This window comes from Hylaeus volcanicus, chromosome 1 (genome assembly GCF_026283585.1).
Source record: "Hylaeus volcanicus isolate JK05 chromosome 1, UHH_iyHylVolc1.0_haploid, whole genome shotgun sequence".
Taxonomy (NCBI): Eukaryota; Metazoa; Arthropoda; class Insecta; order Hymenoptera; family Colletidae; genus Hylaeus; species Hylaeus volcanicus.
Window position 1 is genome coordinate 10,079,201 of NC_071976.1, and position 20,704 is coordinate 10,099,904.

The 20,704-nt window shown below is 38.6% G+C and overlaps 2 protein-coding genes across 3 annotated transcripts in view; both read left to right on the forward strand.

The window, feature by feature from the left end:
- The window catches only part of LOC128884586 (lateral signaling target protein 2 homolog), a 41,645-nt gene extending 27,310 nt beyond the window's left edge, over positions 1-14,335 (forward strand). The window contains exons 2-6 of one of the 2 annotated variants that reach the window (XM_054138060.1): positions 815-1,237; positions 2,369-2,725; positions 3,268-5,603; positions 5,721-6,007; positions 6,091-14,335. In XM_054138060.1, the coding sequence (XP_053994035.1) occupies positions 815-1,237; positions 2,369-2,725; positions 3,268-5,603; positions 5,721-6,007; positions 6,091-6,371 (3,684 nt within the window). In that variant the 3' untranslated portion in view covers positions 6,372-14,335. The remainder of the gene's footprint in view (positions 1-814; positions 1,238-2,368; positions 2,726-3,267; positions 5,604-5,720; positions 6,008-6,090) is intronic. The other variant, XM_054138061.1, reaches the window with a different exon arrangement.
- Positions 14,336-14,475: 140 nt separating this feature from the next.
- The window catches only part of LOC128884587 (cilia- and flagella-associated protein 58-like), a 9,132-nt gene continuing 2,903 nt past the window's right edge, over positions 14,476-20,704 (forward strand). Inside the window, exons 1-6 of the mRNA XM_054138062.1 lie at positions 14,476-17,766; positions 18,758-18,844; positions 19,406-19,534; positions 19,606-19,838; positions 19,981-20,257; positions 20,378-20,610. Of these exons, the coding sequence (XP_053994037.1) occupies positions 17,731-17,766; positions 18,758-18,844; positions 19,406-19,534; positions 19,606-19,838; positions 19,981-20,257; positions 20,378-20,610 (995 nt within the window). The 5' untranslated portion in view covers positions 14,476-17,730. The remainder of the gene's footprint in view (positions 17,767-18,757; positions 18,845-19,405; positions 19,535-19,605; positions 19,839-19,980; positions 20,258-20,377; positions 20,611-20,704) is intronic.

Consider the following 20,704-nt stretch of genomic DNA (forward strand, 5'->3'; position numbering starts at 1 on the left):
TTCGAAAACTACAGAGACATTACTAATAATAAAAACTGTGGTCTACATAATCAAACTAATAATATTTTGCTCTACTAATATTAATTTGATTATCGTGTGGTTTTTATGCTACAAAGTTAAGACCTAAATAAAGTGCATTATAATTTTTCTGTATACTTTCCCAGAATATTTTTAGCTTCAAAAAATATATATTAAATTTTATGATAAATTGCTTGAATTAAAGGAAAAAAAAAAGAGGATTACCTAAAATGGTAAGTATCAACTAAATTATGTCGACGAGTTATTACCGAAATACATAATGAGACTCGCATAGGTGAGTCACTCTTAAACGTGATTCGGCGGACGCTTCCATGTGTCCCCCCCCTGCCCCCCGTGCTCGGATATGAACTCGAACCCTGATTGCTGATAAACAAGTGCAGGAAAAAGAGTCGCACGTGCTCTGATGGCAGACATTTAAATTGATGAATTGCAGTTCTCGAGAGACGGAAGCGGTACACACTAATGCAGTGTTTTTTCCAAAGTGGGAGACGCGACCCTTAACGGGGTTACAACCACTCTGGCAAAAATTTAGTCAGTTATTAATATTTTCTAAAAATTACTAATGATATTACCTACAATTATATCGATACGATGTAAACGATACACAGTCAGCCCCATAAGTATTCATACCCTTTGCGTCTATTGAAGAAATTTCTTTATTTAGTCATGAATACATATACATGCCGCGCGACTCTTAGACAGGAAATGGTCTTTTGGCCTCCACAAGAAGAATTACAAAGCTAACGAAAGATTGTTTTCTTTCTGCCCAACGCAGAGGGACGATACGAGTCTGCTCGCTCAGTTTTTCTACGCTGACGAGTCTCTGAACGCCGTCGCCTGCGAACTGGACTCCTTCGACGGCCGCCAGGAACCGGAGAGATGCACCACGCTGGTGAATCAGCTGCGCCGTTGCCAGGACACGGTGCTGACGATATGCAGCCAGATAATGGACGACCTGATTCCAGAGAGCAGGGCGAACCGGGATTTCAGGGTGAAGTTTCCCGACGATGTGATGCAGGAGAATCTGGCAGGGCAGCTGTGGTTCGGCGCGGAATGCCTGGCAGCTGGTTCCTCCATCATGAACAGGGAGACTGAAAGTTTAGCCATGAGACCTTTGGCGAAGGCTCTGACAAGGTCCCTGGATATCGTCAGGAATTTGCTCAGAGAGCACGCGCTGAAAGGTCACATGAACCTGAAGGTATTCGTCACCACCTGCTGGCAAATTAAACCCGTTCACCCTTCGAAACCGTATTCAAATTTAGCTTAGATAATTTCCTTTATCAGGAATTAGAACAGAAGAGTAGATTGTATTAGGCTGTCCCAAAAGTTTCTTTCGCGAGTTGCACTCAATTATTTTATGTGGTCGTGTTTATATAAATAGACAATCTAATTTCATAGATATTCATGTTGTAACAGTAATGGAGCGAAATGAATCGTGCACAATTCAGTAATGTAACATAAAACATAAACTATTGTGCATGTATTACTTATTAACAAAGCGATAGAAACTTTTCGGACAACCTAATATTTATTCATTTATATCGAAAAACATATTAATTAGTTTATTTATTAGAGCCACCCAGAATATGATTTTTTGTGTTGCTCAGTGGTTTGACCCAAGCCAAAGAACTTGGAACGTTGGCTATATAAAATTGTATTCTGAATTGCTCCAATGACCAACTGATTTATGACTACTTTTATTTGCCGATCACACTTGAAATCACTTTTAACCTTTATTTGTTGTGTGATCCAACGTTCGTAAATTGAATATGCCACGTTATTAAAATGGAACACAATTTGCGTCAATTATGATCCGTCGCTATATATTATTTATCAAAATAGAAGAAATGTAGCGTTGCCAATTGGCAACATTGACGCTCGGATAAGTCACCGGTTCATTCATCTTTATCGAAAAACTGTGATACACCAATGAAAAATCCAATGTTGGTTGCATCATTGCACGTGATACAAGTTTATTCGATATTAGTCGTAAAATTTTTTTATGCAACACGTACCAAATTAAAGATTACAAGATGAATAACTCATGTTAATTAAACTCTAACAATGGAAGCCATTAGATTGGTTCAATTTATATTTGCCTACAAAACATGCTCGACTACAATAATATTGTTTACCATTTCACAATTCTAATTAATAATCAACAATTTTATAAGTCAATACTCCATAGATAAATTACACTCCCTGTACGTAATACATTCACACAATTTTAAACAAGTAGTCACTATTCATTTATCAAATTTAAATCAAGTAATCAATATTCTTCAAGTCAGCCACCGAGCTATCGTTTAACTGACTTTTCTATTGGCAGTTGCTTTTTCAGACGCAGAACCCGCTGGACCCATCGATGGAGAAATTAATCGAGTCGTTGAAGATCTTCGACCGACTGTTCGCCGATTTTGAACTGATCTACGTCGGCGCCATGGTACCGGTGAAATCGACGAAGGAGTACGAGCAGCAGGAACTCGTTTGCGTTTTATTTTCGGAGACGTTGCAAAGAGCTCTTGAACGCGGACTGCTCAGCCAAGCCGACGTGGATAATTACGAGCCAGCTCTGATGTTTACTATTCCTCGTTTGGCGATTGTTTCCGGCCTCTTGGCTCCGCCTGGAGGCCCTTTGTGCCTCAATTCCCCAGACAACATTAGTGAAATGTTTAGACCTTTTAGGGTAAGCGAACCAACGATTGCATTTAACAACGAACAGTAATCAACTACACTGCTCACTGGTCCAGAAATACAGTACTGCTACTTCAACCCCAGAGTAACTAGAGTAGTATTTTAACCCTGTTAGCAGCTCTCTCGAATTAGTTGTTTATTATGAAAGAGGTGTACAACCATCGTGTTTAAAATGAGAGTTCCTGCGATCAATGCTTGAAAGCAACAGCGATTTTATTTGTAAATCCACGAACATGAATAATTTTATCTAAATCTGGGAGTAGTCTGGTCTGAGGAGCGCAAAGCTTACTTTGTGAATTCCATAACACTGTCAGTCCTTCAAGTTTTATCACAATCTCTACAAGATAATGCTTCTCAAACTCGAAAAATAATACAAAAAAAGAAAAAAGAAATTAATCGTTTAATCTAAAATTGCCAGACTGCCCTCTTAAGTATCAATCTAACCGTCGCTTACTGACCTCTCCACACGTCATACACCAATAACAACAACAACAACAACAACACTGATAGTAACGCTCGATGTTTTCGTTTCAGACGCTTCTTCTAAAAATAAGAGAGCTTCTCTGGACGTTGAACAACCGCGAGCTGTACATGCTGGAGAAACTGTTGTGTTCGAACGAGGAACCGTCGGGTCCTATCACGCAGTCGTCCAAGTCTGCGTGTCAGGACATACCAGACCTCGAGGAGTTCGTTCACAATTTTTATACCGGTTACCCGAACTGCAAAGACTTCATCGTAGATTTTTACACGGTGACGAGGAACACGGGAAATAACATGGACGAAGTAGCGAACGACGCCGTTAAAAGTTTAGCCGAGGAAAGCGAGAACGTCGATCGTTTGGATGATAGGCAAGGTGAGACGAGGATGATCGTGGAGACTGGGCCTAACCGCCTAATCGCGTCGACGGACGGTTACGAAGAGAGTGTTAGGTGCAACGGTGGTGCGAGGACATCCAGTGAACGGGATAGTGTCTGTGACGAAGTGCAATACAGCGTGAAGATGAACGGTTCTTGTGGTTCGAACGACAGCAGACAGCTGTCCTGCGACGATTGTCCCTACTCGAGAAGAGAAGAGAATAACGCGAGTCCTGTCTTCCTGGAGCAAGTCAATACGGCGCAGAACACTGGCGAGAGCAGCGTTTCCAGTTCCAGCGACCAGTGCGCCAACCATCTGCACAAGCAGCAAGAGGAGTTCATGACCAGAGACATATCCGAGATGCTGGGCGCCTCGGGCAACATCGAAATCCCCCAGACGCAGTACCTGTTGAACCAGGTCTCGCACGAGAACAACGTGACGGGCGAGACGGTCCACATTCAGAACTCCCTACCGGACCTGGACTCGAAGAAGCTCATCTCCGAGGCGAACAAGACTCTGTCGAACCTCTTGTTGGACGGAGATTGTCAGAACGAGATGTCGGAGCAGACGGACTCGGGGATCTGCACGGTGATATCGTCGGAGAACACGAGCCTCTACGACAAGAGTCCCGAGGAGAAGAAGACCTTCGCCAACGAGATTCATCAGGACGAGCAGGTCTTGGACGACGAGGACACGCAAGAGAATACCAGCTACTCCTGCTCTAACCTTAACTCGCCTAAGAGAAAGAGCTCGACGATCTCTGAGAACTCGTGCGTTTGTAGCCTGAGAAGCACCAAGACTGTCACGTCCATGGACCATTCTATCGAGGTTCTACACTCGGCCAACACGGAAGCCGCGAAAAACATTCCAAGGATATCTTCGAACTTTGACGGTACCAACGAGGAGTTCGTGGGGGTCGCGTACGGGAACGGTCACATATCCGTCTGCGATTCCAATCAGTCGAGCTTCCAGATTAATTACACCGAGAACTGGGAGAACCTGAACCTGAACATCGACGCCTCGACGTCCAGGAAGGAGTTCTGGAGCGACCTGAAGTGCGAGAATTGTCCGTCTACGTCTCAGAACATCGGTAAGATCGGAACGAAGATCGAGCAGTACGCTCAGGACAAGATGGCGTCAAGGAAGATGAGGTACGAGAAACAGAAGCGACGACATCAGCGCAAACACGAGAGGAACGGTCAGGTAGTCCACCAGGCGATGCAGGAGACCAGGACGCCGAGTTTTCCTAACGTACGATCCGCCACGAGCACGGAGAGTTCAAGGTCCAACTCCACGGATCGTTGCTTGAACCCCAGGCTGATTAGCTACGGAGCCAGCTTGCATCCCAGTCAGAACACCAGGCAGATGCCCAACTTCGGTAGCCACAGTCCTCACGCCAGTCCAAGATTGCAGCATTTCGAGACGCGCAGCACACCCGCGTCAGGGCAACGAACCTGCAGCGTCGCGTCGAAAATGCAGAGGAACCTGTCGCCCCAGAATAGGAAGCTTTTGGACCACAGGAGATCGAGATCGGAGCAGATGTGTCGAATGAAGAGGAGGGATCTCGAAAAGAGAGAGAAACACGATCGGGTGAACTCACGTTCGGAGCAAACCAAGAGAAAATTGGGAAGCAGGAGCCCCAATGAACTGATGAACGACGGTTTGGGACCAAGGACGGACAAGAGTGGCCTGGTGACCGAGCCAGTTTCACCCGTGATGTCGCAGAACGTTTCCTACGGCATGCAGAATGCAATAAAAGACAATAATATACAGAGAGCTACGCGAACGATAAGACTGGTGAACGCGTCGGCGGTTTCTGGAACGCAGTCTTTCAATTCGGATCATACGTTGATTCAGAAGCCTGAAGTGGGGTCCAGTTCCAGTTGTTCCAGTTGCTGCGACTCGAGCTCAGAGACCAGCGAGTTTCAGAGCGACTGTCAGGACGACGAGGAAATCGCCCTGGCGATGCAAGCCGCCGAGATAGCGAATAGGAATCAGATCCGGGCGAAGTTTCGGTAATAACATTCTTCCTACGCTTTGACGAGGATTTATATCTTGGTTGCTGATAAAACCAGTCGTACAATCGAGTCTAAATAAAAGTTGACTAAGATGGATTGCTATTATTGTTTCAGGTCGTCGGAGGATCTTGTCCATCGTCTGTTCGTGTGCATAGCAGGCGTGGCTGATCAGTTGCAGACAAACTTCGCCTCGGATCTGCGCAATATTTTGAAGTGCGTGTTTCTTATGAACAGTAGTCAAACCGTAGAAGACGGGGAGACGAAAGATGAAAGTGTAACGACGGATACTCAATTAGCAAGTCCTTTGAACGATACGGGTACCGATAACGATCAGCAGGATTCGTTGCAAGAATACGAAGACGATTTAGAAGAAACTCCTCCGATGAATGACCAAAATAATGGTATGCACCACTATCAGTTGTCAGAAAATAGATGTGATGTTGCATTAACTTAATCTTTCGTACACGTTTGATCTTGTTTGCAGGTTCTCCTGTAACCGAACGTGGAGAAGAATGCGTTGAAAGAGCACCAGCCTGGGTTCCCGACAATGACGCGCCAAGGTGCATGGCCTGTCAAGCAGGATTCACCGTGGTGCGACGAAGACATCATTGCAGAAACTGCGGCAAGGTGTTCTGCGGTCGTTGCAGCAGCAACAACGTTCCCCTACCTCGTTACGGGCACATGAAACCCGTGAGGGTGTGCAACAGGTGTTTTCTCTATCAGGTGACGCCGTTCACCGTTTCCCAAGTAACGTCCGCGAGCTGAACATTACCAGAACGAGGTATAACTTACGGAATAATTTTTCTTCAAACGGTAACGTTCTTGTTAATATTCTCTGAACATTGAGCCGTGTACCACGCGCGCAGAACATCCGTTTCTTTCTTCTAATAGGGATACAATGTTTCGAAGTTCGTCGCTTAGATAAACGTTACGGAAAAAAAAATATATATATATATTTTAAACGTATAAACTATGAATACAGACGTACGGAGTATATGGAAATTCGGTGGTGTTGTATTCTTCCGATTTTTATTCAAATTGGACTCGTCGAAGGGTTATAGTCCGCTAGGAAACTCTACATATTTGTGCAGCAAACCTAGGGGCGTGTATATTTTTTCTTTTAATCGATGAGGCTCGAGTTTAAGGCAGTGAAACTACCCATTTAATACTTGAAAAGTTATTGAAAATATGGAGAAGCTTGTTATACGAATGTTCTCTGTGATCTTTTACGCGATCTTTAACGCTTTCGCTGTGAAGTACAATTAGGAGAAAGTGGTTTAAGAAATGTTTATTTTTTTATGTTCTGAATTGCTTTTGTTTGTGATAAGAGACAAAAGGATCGCATCATGCGTGTATTATTTTGTTATTTTTCATGTTATCCGTTAACAATCGATGATCATTAATAATAGGTTATTAATTTTAAGAAGTACATTTTTTGTATTAGAGAATCGATGCCATATTATTTTCAGAAGCATTCAAATCGTCGACTTTAGAAGTTAAAAACACTTTAAAAGACAGAACAAAAGACCTTTTTAGGTCTCACATACTTAGTGTCTCAGATTAGGTGATACTATACATATAGACGAATTCGAAGTGAAACAGTCTATATATATATATATATATATGATATTAAACTTTATGTTGGTAGGTGACGGATTTGTGATTACAAAATAAATAAGAATAGTCGAACAGATATGCATGGAAATGTAACGTTCACGTGTTACATGTCCATCTTTCAAGCAATGGAAGACAGTTTCAGTCTTTAAACTCGAGAAGTTGAAGATTGAAAAAAAGTACGTGTTCCTTAATTTTCTCCACTCGGTACATACGCGTAGTTTCATTGCGAACAGATGTCAATTGAAGGATTCCTCGTTAGGAGATTGTCAGATGAGAATCGTTAATGAAAGTCGAAACAATATTAACATCATCCTCGATCGTTCTTTGCGTTAATCTGTATACTTACATGCACTTAAATTGTAAAGTTAGATATATCGGCGCCGATCGCTAATATTTTTACACGTCGTGGTCATACGTTTTTAACGGAGCTGATTTCCAAATCAGTTGTATCATAATTAAATCTTACTCGTGCGCGGACGATACGATCCGTTGTCGCGGATCTTGGAATCGTACTGGTAAAAAGAAGAAAAAAAAATGAAAAAAAGAAATGCAGTTGTTGCTTTTACCTTAGAATAACGCGATATTGTACAGAATAGTCCTTATATTGTATATCGAATTCGTCTCTGTCTCTTTTGTCAATTCTCTTCATCGACGTTCCGTATTATATTTTATCTTCTTCCGTTAGGTGTGTTCATTTGATATAAGCAATCGAATTTCTCGTTTCATCGTGTCATGCTTTGATCGCACGAAAATCGCTCGGTTTCTTTGTACATCCTTGTACATTCTTGTACCATAAATTGTGAGCGAAACTTCAAAGATGAATTCCGAATCTAAGAAGAATAAACAATTCTTTATACTGTTACGCGTGTCCTTGTTTCTGAATTGCAATAGATGAAATAATGTACAATAGGACGAACGTTTATACAAGTTCTATTCGATTAATTTTCCTTGTTGAATTCATCTTTGAAAACGCGCCTACATTGTACGTGTCTGTTCTGTATAAACGCAGTACAGTACGTATTCTCGACTGGATCAGATTTAATCGCTTTGTGAGAAAGAGAATAAGGACCGTCAGAGTCGTACATAAACTATATATGTGTATAGTTGCGAGAGCTGAAGAATATTTCGGTATATTGCGTTGTAAAATAGATATATTTGTATATATATATATATATATGTACATATACATACGTACATATGTATTTAATTTTGGAATATACTCTTTTTAGGTAAACGCAGGAATCTTGAATAAGATAGGTAAAAAAAAAAAAGAAGTTTCAAGGAACACTATTCGAAATCGGCGAGAAAAGGGGATATCTGTAGACTGAAACCAAAAAATCCTTGCGTCGCATCAGACACTAACTATATCAAACCTTCGCTCGGCGATAGTGATTCAAGTAATTTCTAAATTTTTAATAATACCAGACTATCGAGAAGAAACGCGTGATCATAATCGTTACCATCGTCTTAATTAAACGCTTTCATTTCGCATGTCGTGTCATTCTACACATTGCACAGCATCGAGGAAAACACATCAGCCTCTGTGTGTATTTTTAACAACGTTGTTGCTGGCTTAGCTCCCTTCCCTACCCCCACACTCAAAAAAGGCAAAGTAGCACAGTATAGAACAGGGGTGAGGAACCTTTCAAAATTGTTTAGTAGCCAACCCCGGTTTAGCGTTTGTTCGAGCTACTGCCAGTAGCGCAAAGACTTCCAGCGAATGCGTAACAGCGTAAATGTAATCAGAGATGAGCACAAATCTTATTCAGATACAAATTTCGAATGAGTAATTAAATTTGCTTTACGTTTGTTTTATTCGTTATCTATTATTTGAATAAGATTTTACTCATTTTTTTAACGTGACCATCGTCTGACTAATGTAAAAAGCGATGTTTGCGTTTCACCATGTCCAAGCACATGCCTCGGCAAGTCGTGGTACCAGTTGGAAGCGCGCCAAAGCTTCGAGGAATCTTAGGAGACGATTTTCAAGCATCTCGTCAGGTGGTCCTGCGATTCAATGAAGCTTTGAAGTACAGGCGTACTAGCTTCTGTGCCAAATCTATGTGACAATAAGTTTCCTGCTCGTTAACGCAATTTCGCACGAATCTGATTTCAGGAAACCGACGCAAACTCTTCTGCTGGTAGAAACAGTCTTTGAAAAGTAAATCATATCCCAACCACCTTCATTTATTTTCTTCTGAGCCTTTTGAGCTCAACGCCATGGTTGAAAGTGAGAAAAGTGAGAAGTTTGATATAAAAGTAAAAGAGAAACAAAGGTAGACCCACTGTGACATTTTCTTATAAATACGTTAGTTTCAGAGACCTTTGCGATGAGACAGCCGCCGCAATTCTTATGCGTTTCGATTTAAAAGACTGCTTTTGATTGTAGACTGTTCAGGTATTATAACGAGGTAGATGGTTGACTGTTGTAGATTTCAGCGATTGGCTTTCCTGCAGCTTTACCTGTTTTATGTAATTATTCTAAACTTGAACTAAGTGAAACTTCTACCTAGGGTATTTGCTGATTCGAAAGAACACGATTGATTGTTCGAATACTACTCTATTTCAGAGAAAGTAACCTTCACGGTCAAGTGATATTAATTGCAACTATAATTTGTGTAGTTTGATAAAATCGAATTGTTCGAGTATTCGATTTGCTCAAATTAATTAAGCAGCAATTTATTTCTTCTTATTACCGTGATTATTAAAGACGTAATGTAATCCTATATACAAATTCGTTGCACACTATTATACGATATCGATATTAATATCGATGAACAGAAAACGTGTACAAGACATTATTATAGTTTATAAAAATTGATGATAAAGAACCCGAGAAAAATGAGCTTCGAGGAAATTAGATGCAAAGGAATGTAATTTGAACGAACAAAGAACTTTTTTTATGTTGGAAACAAAAGTTTACAGAATTTTCTGTTTTATACACAGCACAACCATTTTGTAATCGTCCAGATACACTCAAGTTCGAGAGTATTTTGAATTTAATATAGTAATATTTCATTCCCATTGTATTTACTTTCTTCAAGAAAAGTTATATTTCAAAATATTTTATTGTAAGGTCAATCCAATTGGCTGTGTTTTGTTTATAGTATTTTTTTCTTTCATATGCCACATCAATGAGGAATTTTTTGTATGAAGCCAAGTTAGATCGGCTTGTTCAAATGCATAGAATTATTTAAAAATATTTAGGGTGTAAACACGATGCAACGAAAACAACGATTCTATAGGGTAATCATTGAATTCGTTAGAATCACTATTTGCATAATGTAAAGCGACTACTGCCAACATTTATTAGTTAAATTACTTTGAAGACATGTAAAATAATTAAATCTAATTTTCATCTGTATAGTATATTATATATACATATATATAAGAATAATAATTGGTTTAGTAATTAGTTACATTTAACACTCAGCACAGGCTTATTCTGAAAATGTTGTTGAAACTTCAGAATTTGAATTGTTGACACAAGTTAAAAGAGAAACTCAATAAAACTATTAACAACTTTAATGCTTAAAGGACAAAAAAAAACTTTCTTGTTATATGTAAGCTTTTAAATTTGCAGTTAAGCATTATATCTTCAGTAGCATAGCTATACCTAAACTGTAAATTTTATAGAAATTAAAAATCTAGTTCATTCCTCCTATTTCAGATCTACCAATGTCAATATTGTACTGATTTGTCAATATTAGTACTATTAAACTGCTCAAAACAATAATTAGGAAATGGAGAAAGTTTGGAAATAAAAGCAAACATCAGATTTCAAAGAGTGAATGAAATAACAGACACGGACAAAATACTGTATATTTAATACTGTAGGCTTTTGTATTCAATATCTAACTTCCATGACACACTCTACATTAGTTCTTTATTCTTTTGAATAATATATGTAGGATTGACCCTAAACGAATTTCTTTGCTTCATGACAGTAACTAATATTAAAAGCAGCTTTTAAAATAGTAAGTTTCCATATACGGTACAATCATTATGTATAGTTTTAGACTTCATCTAAGTACTAGCAGGAAAAATGAATTAGCATTTCGTTCGTATACCAGCTAAGAGGAAGCATAGTTCAAGCTAACAAGTGATCACAACTCAAAGCACGAGAACAAACGTAAACTATACCGAGTAGAGTACAAAGTTAATTTTCAAACAACGACTGCATCGATCAATTCAATGATTACCCTGCAGTGCGTTCAGTCACAAGCATGTAAAACTCGTTTTCTGATCACCTTCCATATTAGCTAATTGCTTTTTTTTTTATGCCGAGCTTACGCCCATAGAAGTATACACGTGATTGTATTTGTCAACTGAACCGACGTTAACCCTCTATAACCTAAATTGCATTTGTCTTGTATACAAAATTGTACGATAGGACCATTGATGAACGTTGATAATGAAGTTCAAATTAAACGTTGAATTTTAACGAACATAATCTTTAAACTATACCCAACCCGTGAGAAATTTTCGATGGACGTAAACAAACTGTTGGATTAGCAGGAATTGTTTTTATCGTGTACTCAATCGAATACATTATGCAATGGAGGGTCGAAGACGATTGATACACATTGATGATAGGATTTAATCAAACTTTGAAAATATAGTTAATAAATATGTAGCTGAAAAGATAGGATTATAGAGGGTTAAGCATAAAAAATTCACCAGACTCGTTGACTGCATATCATTCCTTTGTGGTCCAGATTCTCGGATTTTAATACGTGTTTGACAAGCCTCACTCGACACAGGACCACAAAGAGTTACATGGTAAAAACGTGTGTAGTTTTTAAGAAGTCCACGCTGTGGTTCTTTCGTGAAATGCGTTATCGAATATGGAACACGATTGATGTATGAAGTCAACATCACGAGCGCTGAAGCATCGATCCTTTATCAGAGATGGACGGAAGACGCACTTGCCGAAGAATTGTAATGATAAGCGACTGAGAAGTAGTCAGCGCAATAGTCAACTTGCTATGTTACATTTGAACATTTTCTTGTGATGTCACTGTGAAAAGTTAACGAAATATTTACCTCGGGGCATCGAGGGTGGTAGTTTCTTGCGATGAGCCAAGGGAATGACTGAGGAGCAGCTGAAGCCCCTTGCGCTATGTGACCACTATGCACGCGTGTAAGACGGGTCCACTGACATCCAGGGGCAATTGCAGCTACGGCTACGGCATAGTGGGACGACACTGCATAAATGTTAGACATTGAGGCAAAAAATAAACATACAAATTTTAAAACCTAAATACATTTTAATGAATCTTTAAACCTTTGACAATTATGTTTCATAGTATTATTACGTTTTGCGTCACTATTTACCTCATGACATCTGAAATTAGTTACGTTGATGTATTTATCTTTTCTTTAACTTACATTGTAATTCTTGTATTATATGACTTTACCAAAAGAATGTCTGCAATATCTAATGTTGGAATTGTAATAATTCTAAAATAAACAGAAAGATGATTTAAATGTACAACAGAACTTTGTTACATTTGATTGTAGAAGTTATAAATGTTTTATTTAATTATAAAAATGGCCTAAATTCGCCCAGACAAAACTTTGCACCATTTGTTTTTAGGAAGTATGTAAACTGTAGCCGTTCACGTAGTTTTTACTTTTATTTGCTTCGTTGTCAAAATTTAAGAAACATTTATAACCTCTATAATCAAATGTAACAAACTTCTGTTGTACATTTAAATCATCTTTCTGTTTATTTCAGAATTATTACAACCTCAACATTAGATATTGCACACATTCTTTTGGAAAAGTCATATAATACAAGAATTACAACGTAAATTAAAGAAAAGATAAATAGATCAACGTAACTAATTTCAGATGTCATGAGGTAAATAGTGAAGCAAAACGTAATAATACTATGAAACATAATTGTCAAAGGTTTAAAGATTCATTAAAATGTATTTAGGTTTTAAAATTTGTATGTTTATTTTTTGCCCCAATGTCCAATATTTATACAGCGTCGTCCCACTGTTCGGCTGCGTTTGAACTTTGAAAGCGTGACTTACAATTAGTGTTCTTTCACTGGCTCTAATCTTGCTTTTGAAGAAATGCTCAGACGATAAACGACTGGAATAGATCTATCGCAGATCAAAGACTTGCGTAAAGAGCGGATATACCAGAGTTGGGCAAAATGTAGTTCACGATTATAATTACCGAGTAATCTATAATAATGATCGATGAATACTTGGTAATTGCGATGAATCCCCAACTCTGATATGTATTCGTTTAAGGAGGACACCGATATTAGGGAGTATCGTTGGGATACGAACTAAGCTTAGGATGAGAGTTATTTTTTACATGTAATTGATGCCTTGTTCTAGAGTATCGTACTTTTGATCTATGTAAATAAAGTTTCGACTCTTAGCACTCGACCATCGACAGATTTCGAGGAAAGAAATACGACTGAAATCCAGTTGGAGACGCTTTTAGAGTAATAAACGATCGTTCGAAACGTGGTGATTAATAAATAAATTAATATTAGGTTGTCCTAAAAGTTTCTTTCGTGAGTTGCGTTCAATTATTTTCTGTGGCAGTGTTTATATAAATATACAATCTAATTTCTTAGACATTGATGCTGTAACAGTAATGGAGCGAAATGAATTGTACACAATTTTGTAATGTAACATAAAACATAAAATATTGTGTATAAATTAATTATTAATAAAACGAAAGAAACTTTTGGGACAACCTAATACTTGGGCAATCTACCATAACGAATCATTATTTGGACGTTTAACTTTCTTGAGAAATAAATACCTGTTGCAGGGATTTAATTTGGTCCGAAAATCAATTTACGAATGTATAAATAATCGAGAGGATAGTGCATTCATGAAAAAAATAAAATAAAATTTATGCGATAGAGTGTACAATGCAACCACTGCGTTTTTGGAGGTCGTAGTCTTCAGAGTATGAGGCTAGGTTTGGCATGCTCACTGTGGGAACTTTTTCGGTACGTGTCAATTACAGTTCATACTAGACTTTCATATCTAGCGGCACGGGTAAATAGGCTCGTAGACTTTTCAATTACACACCGTAAATTTTGAAAAAAAAAAAAAAAAAGAATTAATAGAAAACTATAGAAATATCGTATTACCATGTAAGGAAAATACGTATTGGATGTCTTCTTGAATTCCGTAAATGATCGTGGGATGTAAATCCAATTTAAATCTTGCAAACGAGAGAAATGTTTCCTATTTATGTGTATCGAATAGTTCACGGGCAAATAGATATCAGATTAGCTGAAATCTTGAAATCGACTATGACTCAACTCAAGCTGCTCAACGTTTGGATCCCTCAGTCGGTTAGATGCATTCCTTGCGGGTTGCAGTCACTGACGAATAAAAATATTGTATATTTTATGGGGAATTCCGCGTGCGAAGAGTCGAGACGGTTGGCACGTCGCGCCTGGTAGCTTCTAATAGTCCGACGCGAGCAGTTTACTTTTGAAAACGTACAGGTTTGTTTCATTCGAAATTTAAAAGGCTGCCCCTGAACGTATGGGACCCGCTTTGCTTTCAGATGCAAACTTTTCGCGGAGGACCATTAGCAAACGGCCTTTCTCCCTTTCTGTCTCTAAAGGACACGAAATTATGAGTAAAGGTCGATTCAGACTATACGACACGGACCGGCAACGACACGACAAAATATTAAAACACGCGTTTCAATGGAACTATTCACACTTAACAGACAATGACCTGAACGTTTCGTCAACGGGAATAGTGTGAATAGTTCCATTAAAGGTCTATTTTAGACTCTAAATCTCTAAAATTTAGAGATCACGGTTTTGAACGGGTATTAAAATACACGGATACACGGAACACGTGTACCGCGTATTAAGGGATTAAGAACACGGATATTTTGAATACACGGGTACCCGGGTATCGAGATACGCTGACGCACGGATATCTAAATACTCTAGTCTATTTACACATATCCGTAATGTGTCAGTTCCGTATCCTTTCAGTTCCGTAATAGTTCCATCAGTGGCAGTGATTTTAAATATTCTTCTGTTGTTTTTGAATGGGCATGTTCGCACACGTCCGACACCGCTCCGTGACGTTATTGATACGGTACGGATACGGAACTGACACGTTACGGATATGTGTCAATAGACCTTAAAACGCGTGTTTCAATGTTTTGTCGTGTCGGTGCCGGTACGTGTCGTTGCCGGTCTGTGTCGTATAGTCTGAATCGACCTTAAGGCGGGATGAAAAGCGACAAACATCCCCTCTGCACGTTTACAGAGGGTCGCGACGTACGTGATCTGCCAATTAGTTAGGATAATTCCGACTACGAGGAGAGAAGTGTACCTCAGAATTATTTTTATATTATTTGCCCAAGTGTACGTGGTGTATTGTACCGTCGACGCGACCTGCGTTCGAGATAAACGAGGTAATCGGTAATCATAATTGTTAATGGTTAATCATCGATCGTGATATCTATTATGATTATTTAATTATTATTAACGATATCTGATTATTAATCAATGATTATTAAATTATCATAATAAATATCATGATTAATGGTTAACAAAAATATAATGAATGATCAAGAGACACGATTAACGATTAATAAAAATTATATCACAACAGGTATCACGATTAATGGTTAATCATACAAGCACCATGATTGATGGCTAACCATAAAAAAAACATCTCTATTGATAAACACTATTTATGATTACCGATTAATCCGTCGATTACAAGTGACGATTAAAAAAGTAATCACAAAGTAATCGTCCAAGTCCAGCGGAAGTGGCGTCCATCTCGGACGTTGGTCGCCTCATGATCGCAGTTAGTATGTATGCGAACAATATGAAATGCGAAATGGAGAATTGTCGAATACATTGGATCGCTAATGTGTGTGTTCGTGTGTCAACCAATGTTCCAGTATCGTGGATCACGGTAATGGGCACACTACAAGACGTGAATGTAAATAAAGTTTGTTATTCAAGGTGTTTTAAGAGGTTGTTGTTGTTCAATGCTGATGCATAGGCCTCTTCTCCGTACTACGAACAACTCCAGATTATTGTAAGATAGAGCTTAAGAGGAACTTAGCGGGAGAATTAATATATATACGAATAAGTGTTACGATGTAAAATGTTAATATATATATGAACGATGGCAATTTTATTAATACAATGATATTTTCGTTCAACACGTTTTTCTGTTCAGGCGTGCCAGCGTTGGTATCGAGCTCTTGTAATCCTTTGAGTGCAAAGTTCAGGATCTTTTTTTTTTTTTTGTTTAATAAAATGATAGTGTTATGAATTATTTAAAAAAAAATCCTAGAATCTCTTTTGGAAAACCTTTTACTTTTTATTCGTAATAGTCCGAGTTAGTTTGATTCAGGTTGAAATAGAATAATGGGAAGTAGATAAGTTTAAATTCAAAATGAACTGTAACTACCGTGCAGAAATGAGAAGATGAGAAATTTGGAAAATGGGTCTAATTGGTGAATGATATATTAGGTTGTCCCAAAAGTTTCTTTCCTTTTATTAATAATTAATTCATACACAATATTTTATGTTTTATGTTACATTACAAAATTGTGTACAATTCATTTCGCTCCATTACTGTTACAGCATCAATGTCCAAGAAATTAGATTGCTATTTATATAAACACTGCCACAGAAAATAATTGAATGCAACTCACGAAAGAAACTTTTAGAATTCTATAGTATAGTATATATTATAATATAGAATTCTACAGTAAAATCTCTTTGATTATACTGTAAGCAATCACTTATTTCTGCTTTTTACTGAAGTATCTCTCGATTTGTAACAATACCCTAACAAATAAGTGCTAGCAACTGTCATCCATTGTTTAAAAATGATTGAAAACGGCGAGTGAGCTCTGATTACAGATCACAGGTGCTACAAATCATGTTGCTGTGATATAAAATATACTGACTATTTTTCGTCGATTATTCGAAGAACAGTTTCATAGAATGTTAGAGACAAAGCAACTTGGCACTCGAAGGGTTATCGACGAACTCATTCCTCTTTCAAGCACACACACACACATTCCCAAGCCTTTCACAGACCAACAGCACTTTCTAGAAAACAGGTTCCTCGCTGTTTCTAGAAAAGGCCCAACTCTCAATGAGAAGCAGAAAACTCGTGACTATTGATTTCCTGCATTCTGTTAAGGAATTGGGATCCTTGGGTGCTTCCATGGATACTAGTCAACAAGTAGGAATCGCGATAGTAAAGCTCAGAACACGCATTCTTTCACTTCCTGTTCTTTTCTGTTTTTCTGCTGTTCCTAAGTTGGAGTTCCTTGGCTCGAGAGCTTCAAAATTTTATTTTTATATTTTAACAGTAATAAATATTGTTACCATTGCGTGGGAGATTGTTGATTAAATAGCCTCATTTTACGAGTGGTAGTTGCGCCAGTGGTATTATTATAAATAACAGTATCATATTAAAATTTTATCGAGTTTTTGTGAATTCTTCAAGCCGGCATCATGATGGACATGGAGATGAACGCTGGGTTGGATGGCGTAAGTAAATATTTTTGTATAAAATATTTAAAATATAATATAAATTATTTAAATATAAGTTCGATAAAGACAGATACTCGCAATATTAAATAGGTTCGTTCGTTTGTATATTTCATTATTGCATAGAAAGTTTGTTTACAACGAATGCATGGTCGATTTTTCAAATCGACTGAGAGTTCCAAATTGCTCGCATTTTGTTTTCATTAATTGCCCATGAACACAATAGTTCTTATTCACTTTTACACGTGTATTTTGTTAAATCGTTTATCGCATCTTATAATTTTCTGTGGTTGACAACTTCTTTTTAACGAATCGACGAAGACAATGGAGGCTGGGACGAGCGAACAACGAGATGAAAAAGCAAAGCACGCCGATGTTATTAAAATTGAATTATTTCAAGTATCTGTAACCTAACCGCGCAACTATCAGCGGTAAGAAATTGTAAAAGAAAACGTTAACGATACGAAATTATTTCGCAGATATTGGATATTGTATTCAGAAAAATTTCAATCGTTGTTACACAGCTCTAGATACAAAAAGAAAACGAGAGTACGATTAATTAGATGATTGTTATCAGGTGGCGTAATTAATGTCAGTAGCGCGGCTAGGTGGTAATCAGAGATGCGCAGAATTTCATTCAAACAACACTAGGCTAATAAAACCTAAATTAATGTAAAAGGATTTATTCCTAACGTTTATTCAATTAAATTTTTATTCCCTCACTGTGAAATATTTAATTTTATAATATAATTCATTTGTAGAATTGAATAACCTATCAATTAATTTTCATAGATTAATAACTGATAAAATAGTTGTATTAGTATGAAATGTGAAGAGCCAGGCCACGAAAGCCTCGAGTATCTTATTAGAGTAGATAAGAATCTCTTCTCATCTAGATAAGAATTTTGCTCATCTCTGACGACGATCGTGAGGAAGTAATGAAAGATGCGAGAGGGGAATCCTGTCAGCGTGGTGGAATGACACATTTCAGGACGATGGGAGCGAGACCAGCGAGGCCACATCGGATGGGAGCTCAGCTAGCAGCACATTCTGCGAACTGGAGAGGGATTACTCGAAGGTGAGGGTCCTTTATCTATAAGGATTTGAAGTTAGCGTACCTAGAAATATTTTTCGTTAGAACAGTAATATTTACAATGGTGTCTATTAATATTTAAGAGACTTGGAGAGTAGGATGTCAACTATGCCTGGTGATCTGCTATTTTCCTAGAATTTCTTCTTCTATTAATCAGTAAAGCCGGCAACTGACTTGCAACAGAACGCTGTATAATGTAACTGCTCGGCACGAATTGTACGGTTCGGCACCAGCGTTACATTGTAAGGTCGTTTTTGGAATCACGAATGCTCGCTTCGAACTCTCGGCTGAATTCTCTCTCAATGCTTCCCACTCAATTCAGTGAAAAGTAGACGATCAAAGAGGTTCGTCAAAAAACCGACAGACCAGTGGAGCACGCAAGAGCGCGAACCGAGCGCAAGAACGGCTCGGTTCGTCGCTCGCTAGTCCGCCAAACTAAGCGAATGCTCGCGTTACATTACAATGTTCTGTTGCAAGTCAGTCGCCGGCTTACTATCTTCGACTCTGCATTCTAACATCATACTAATTAATCGTTTCGTTCCTTAGGTCCTGAAGGAAATGAAAGAAAACGAGGCGTTAGCTCCCTTCTTGGCTGAATACACTAGACTCTTCGAGTCCCTCTACAAGGCTCATCGAACGGAAAAGGAGCTCATGGAAAAGTGTCACTCCTTGGAGGTATAATTCAAATATCTTTCAATCAGCTTCTCTACTTTGTAGAAAGATATAACTTGGAAGCTCGATTTCAGAGCGAGTTGAACAGCGACAGACAGAAAGTAGAAGAAATGGCGAAGACGATAGCGAGCAATGACGCAGAGATCGCGACGCTGAAGCAGGAGGTCGCGAACACTATAAAAAGGGCTGACGCAGCTCACACGCGCGAACAGAACGCGCAGGAGATGATCGAGAACCTGCGGTTGAACGTCACGCAGCTGAATCAGGAAATCGAGCAGAAGAACAGACAACTTGCTGCCGGAGAAGAGTACGATTTCTATTTGAAATTTTCCTCCTGAGTGAAGCCCTTTTTCGGAATTAATTCCAAGAAAATTAATGCAATCTATGATTTATTTTTTTTTAAAGAAAATTATACAGTCGATAAGTTAACAATTGCGTTAAATTTACAGTGGCAGTGCAGCCAACCAGAAGGAGAACCTGATGAAGGAGAAGGAGAGACTCGTGAGCGAGATGGATACACTGAGACAACGGCTGAAGAACATGTCCCTGTACACCGAGGAACTCGAGAAAAAGACCACCGAAGCCGAGAACCAGATAAGCGAAATGCAAGAGACTCTGGATATGCAAATGAGCGACATCTCGAAGGAGCGAAGACTTAGGCAGAGGACCGAGGACGAGTTGCACCAACTGCAGGACGAGCTGCACGAAAAAGTCGCCGACCTGGAGGTGAAGAATTCATATTTACTTCAATATTTAATTTTCTGTGATACTATCTAGTCCCTGTTACAAGTTCTGTTCCAAGTATCTGGATATTAGTCTGTACCAAGAACAATAATTTTTTTATAGACCGCGAATGCAAACATACAAGCAGCTGCAGCCAACGTCATGAAGCTCGAGAGTTTGCTGAAGGAGCAGAGGTTGTCCGGCGAGAAGATGCAAAAGGAGATCAGCAAGCTCATGGTGAAACGACTGAATCTACAGACGGATTACGATAATGCGACTGTCCAGATCGAGAACCTCGATAAAGATATCGAGGAGAAGGACAAGCAGTTGAAACAAACCAAGCAAATCGTACACAAGTACTTACTTGGATTTTAGAATATATTGTCATTTTATTATACACGTTATACAAGTTATACAAATTATATAAATGATACAAGTTATACAAATTAT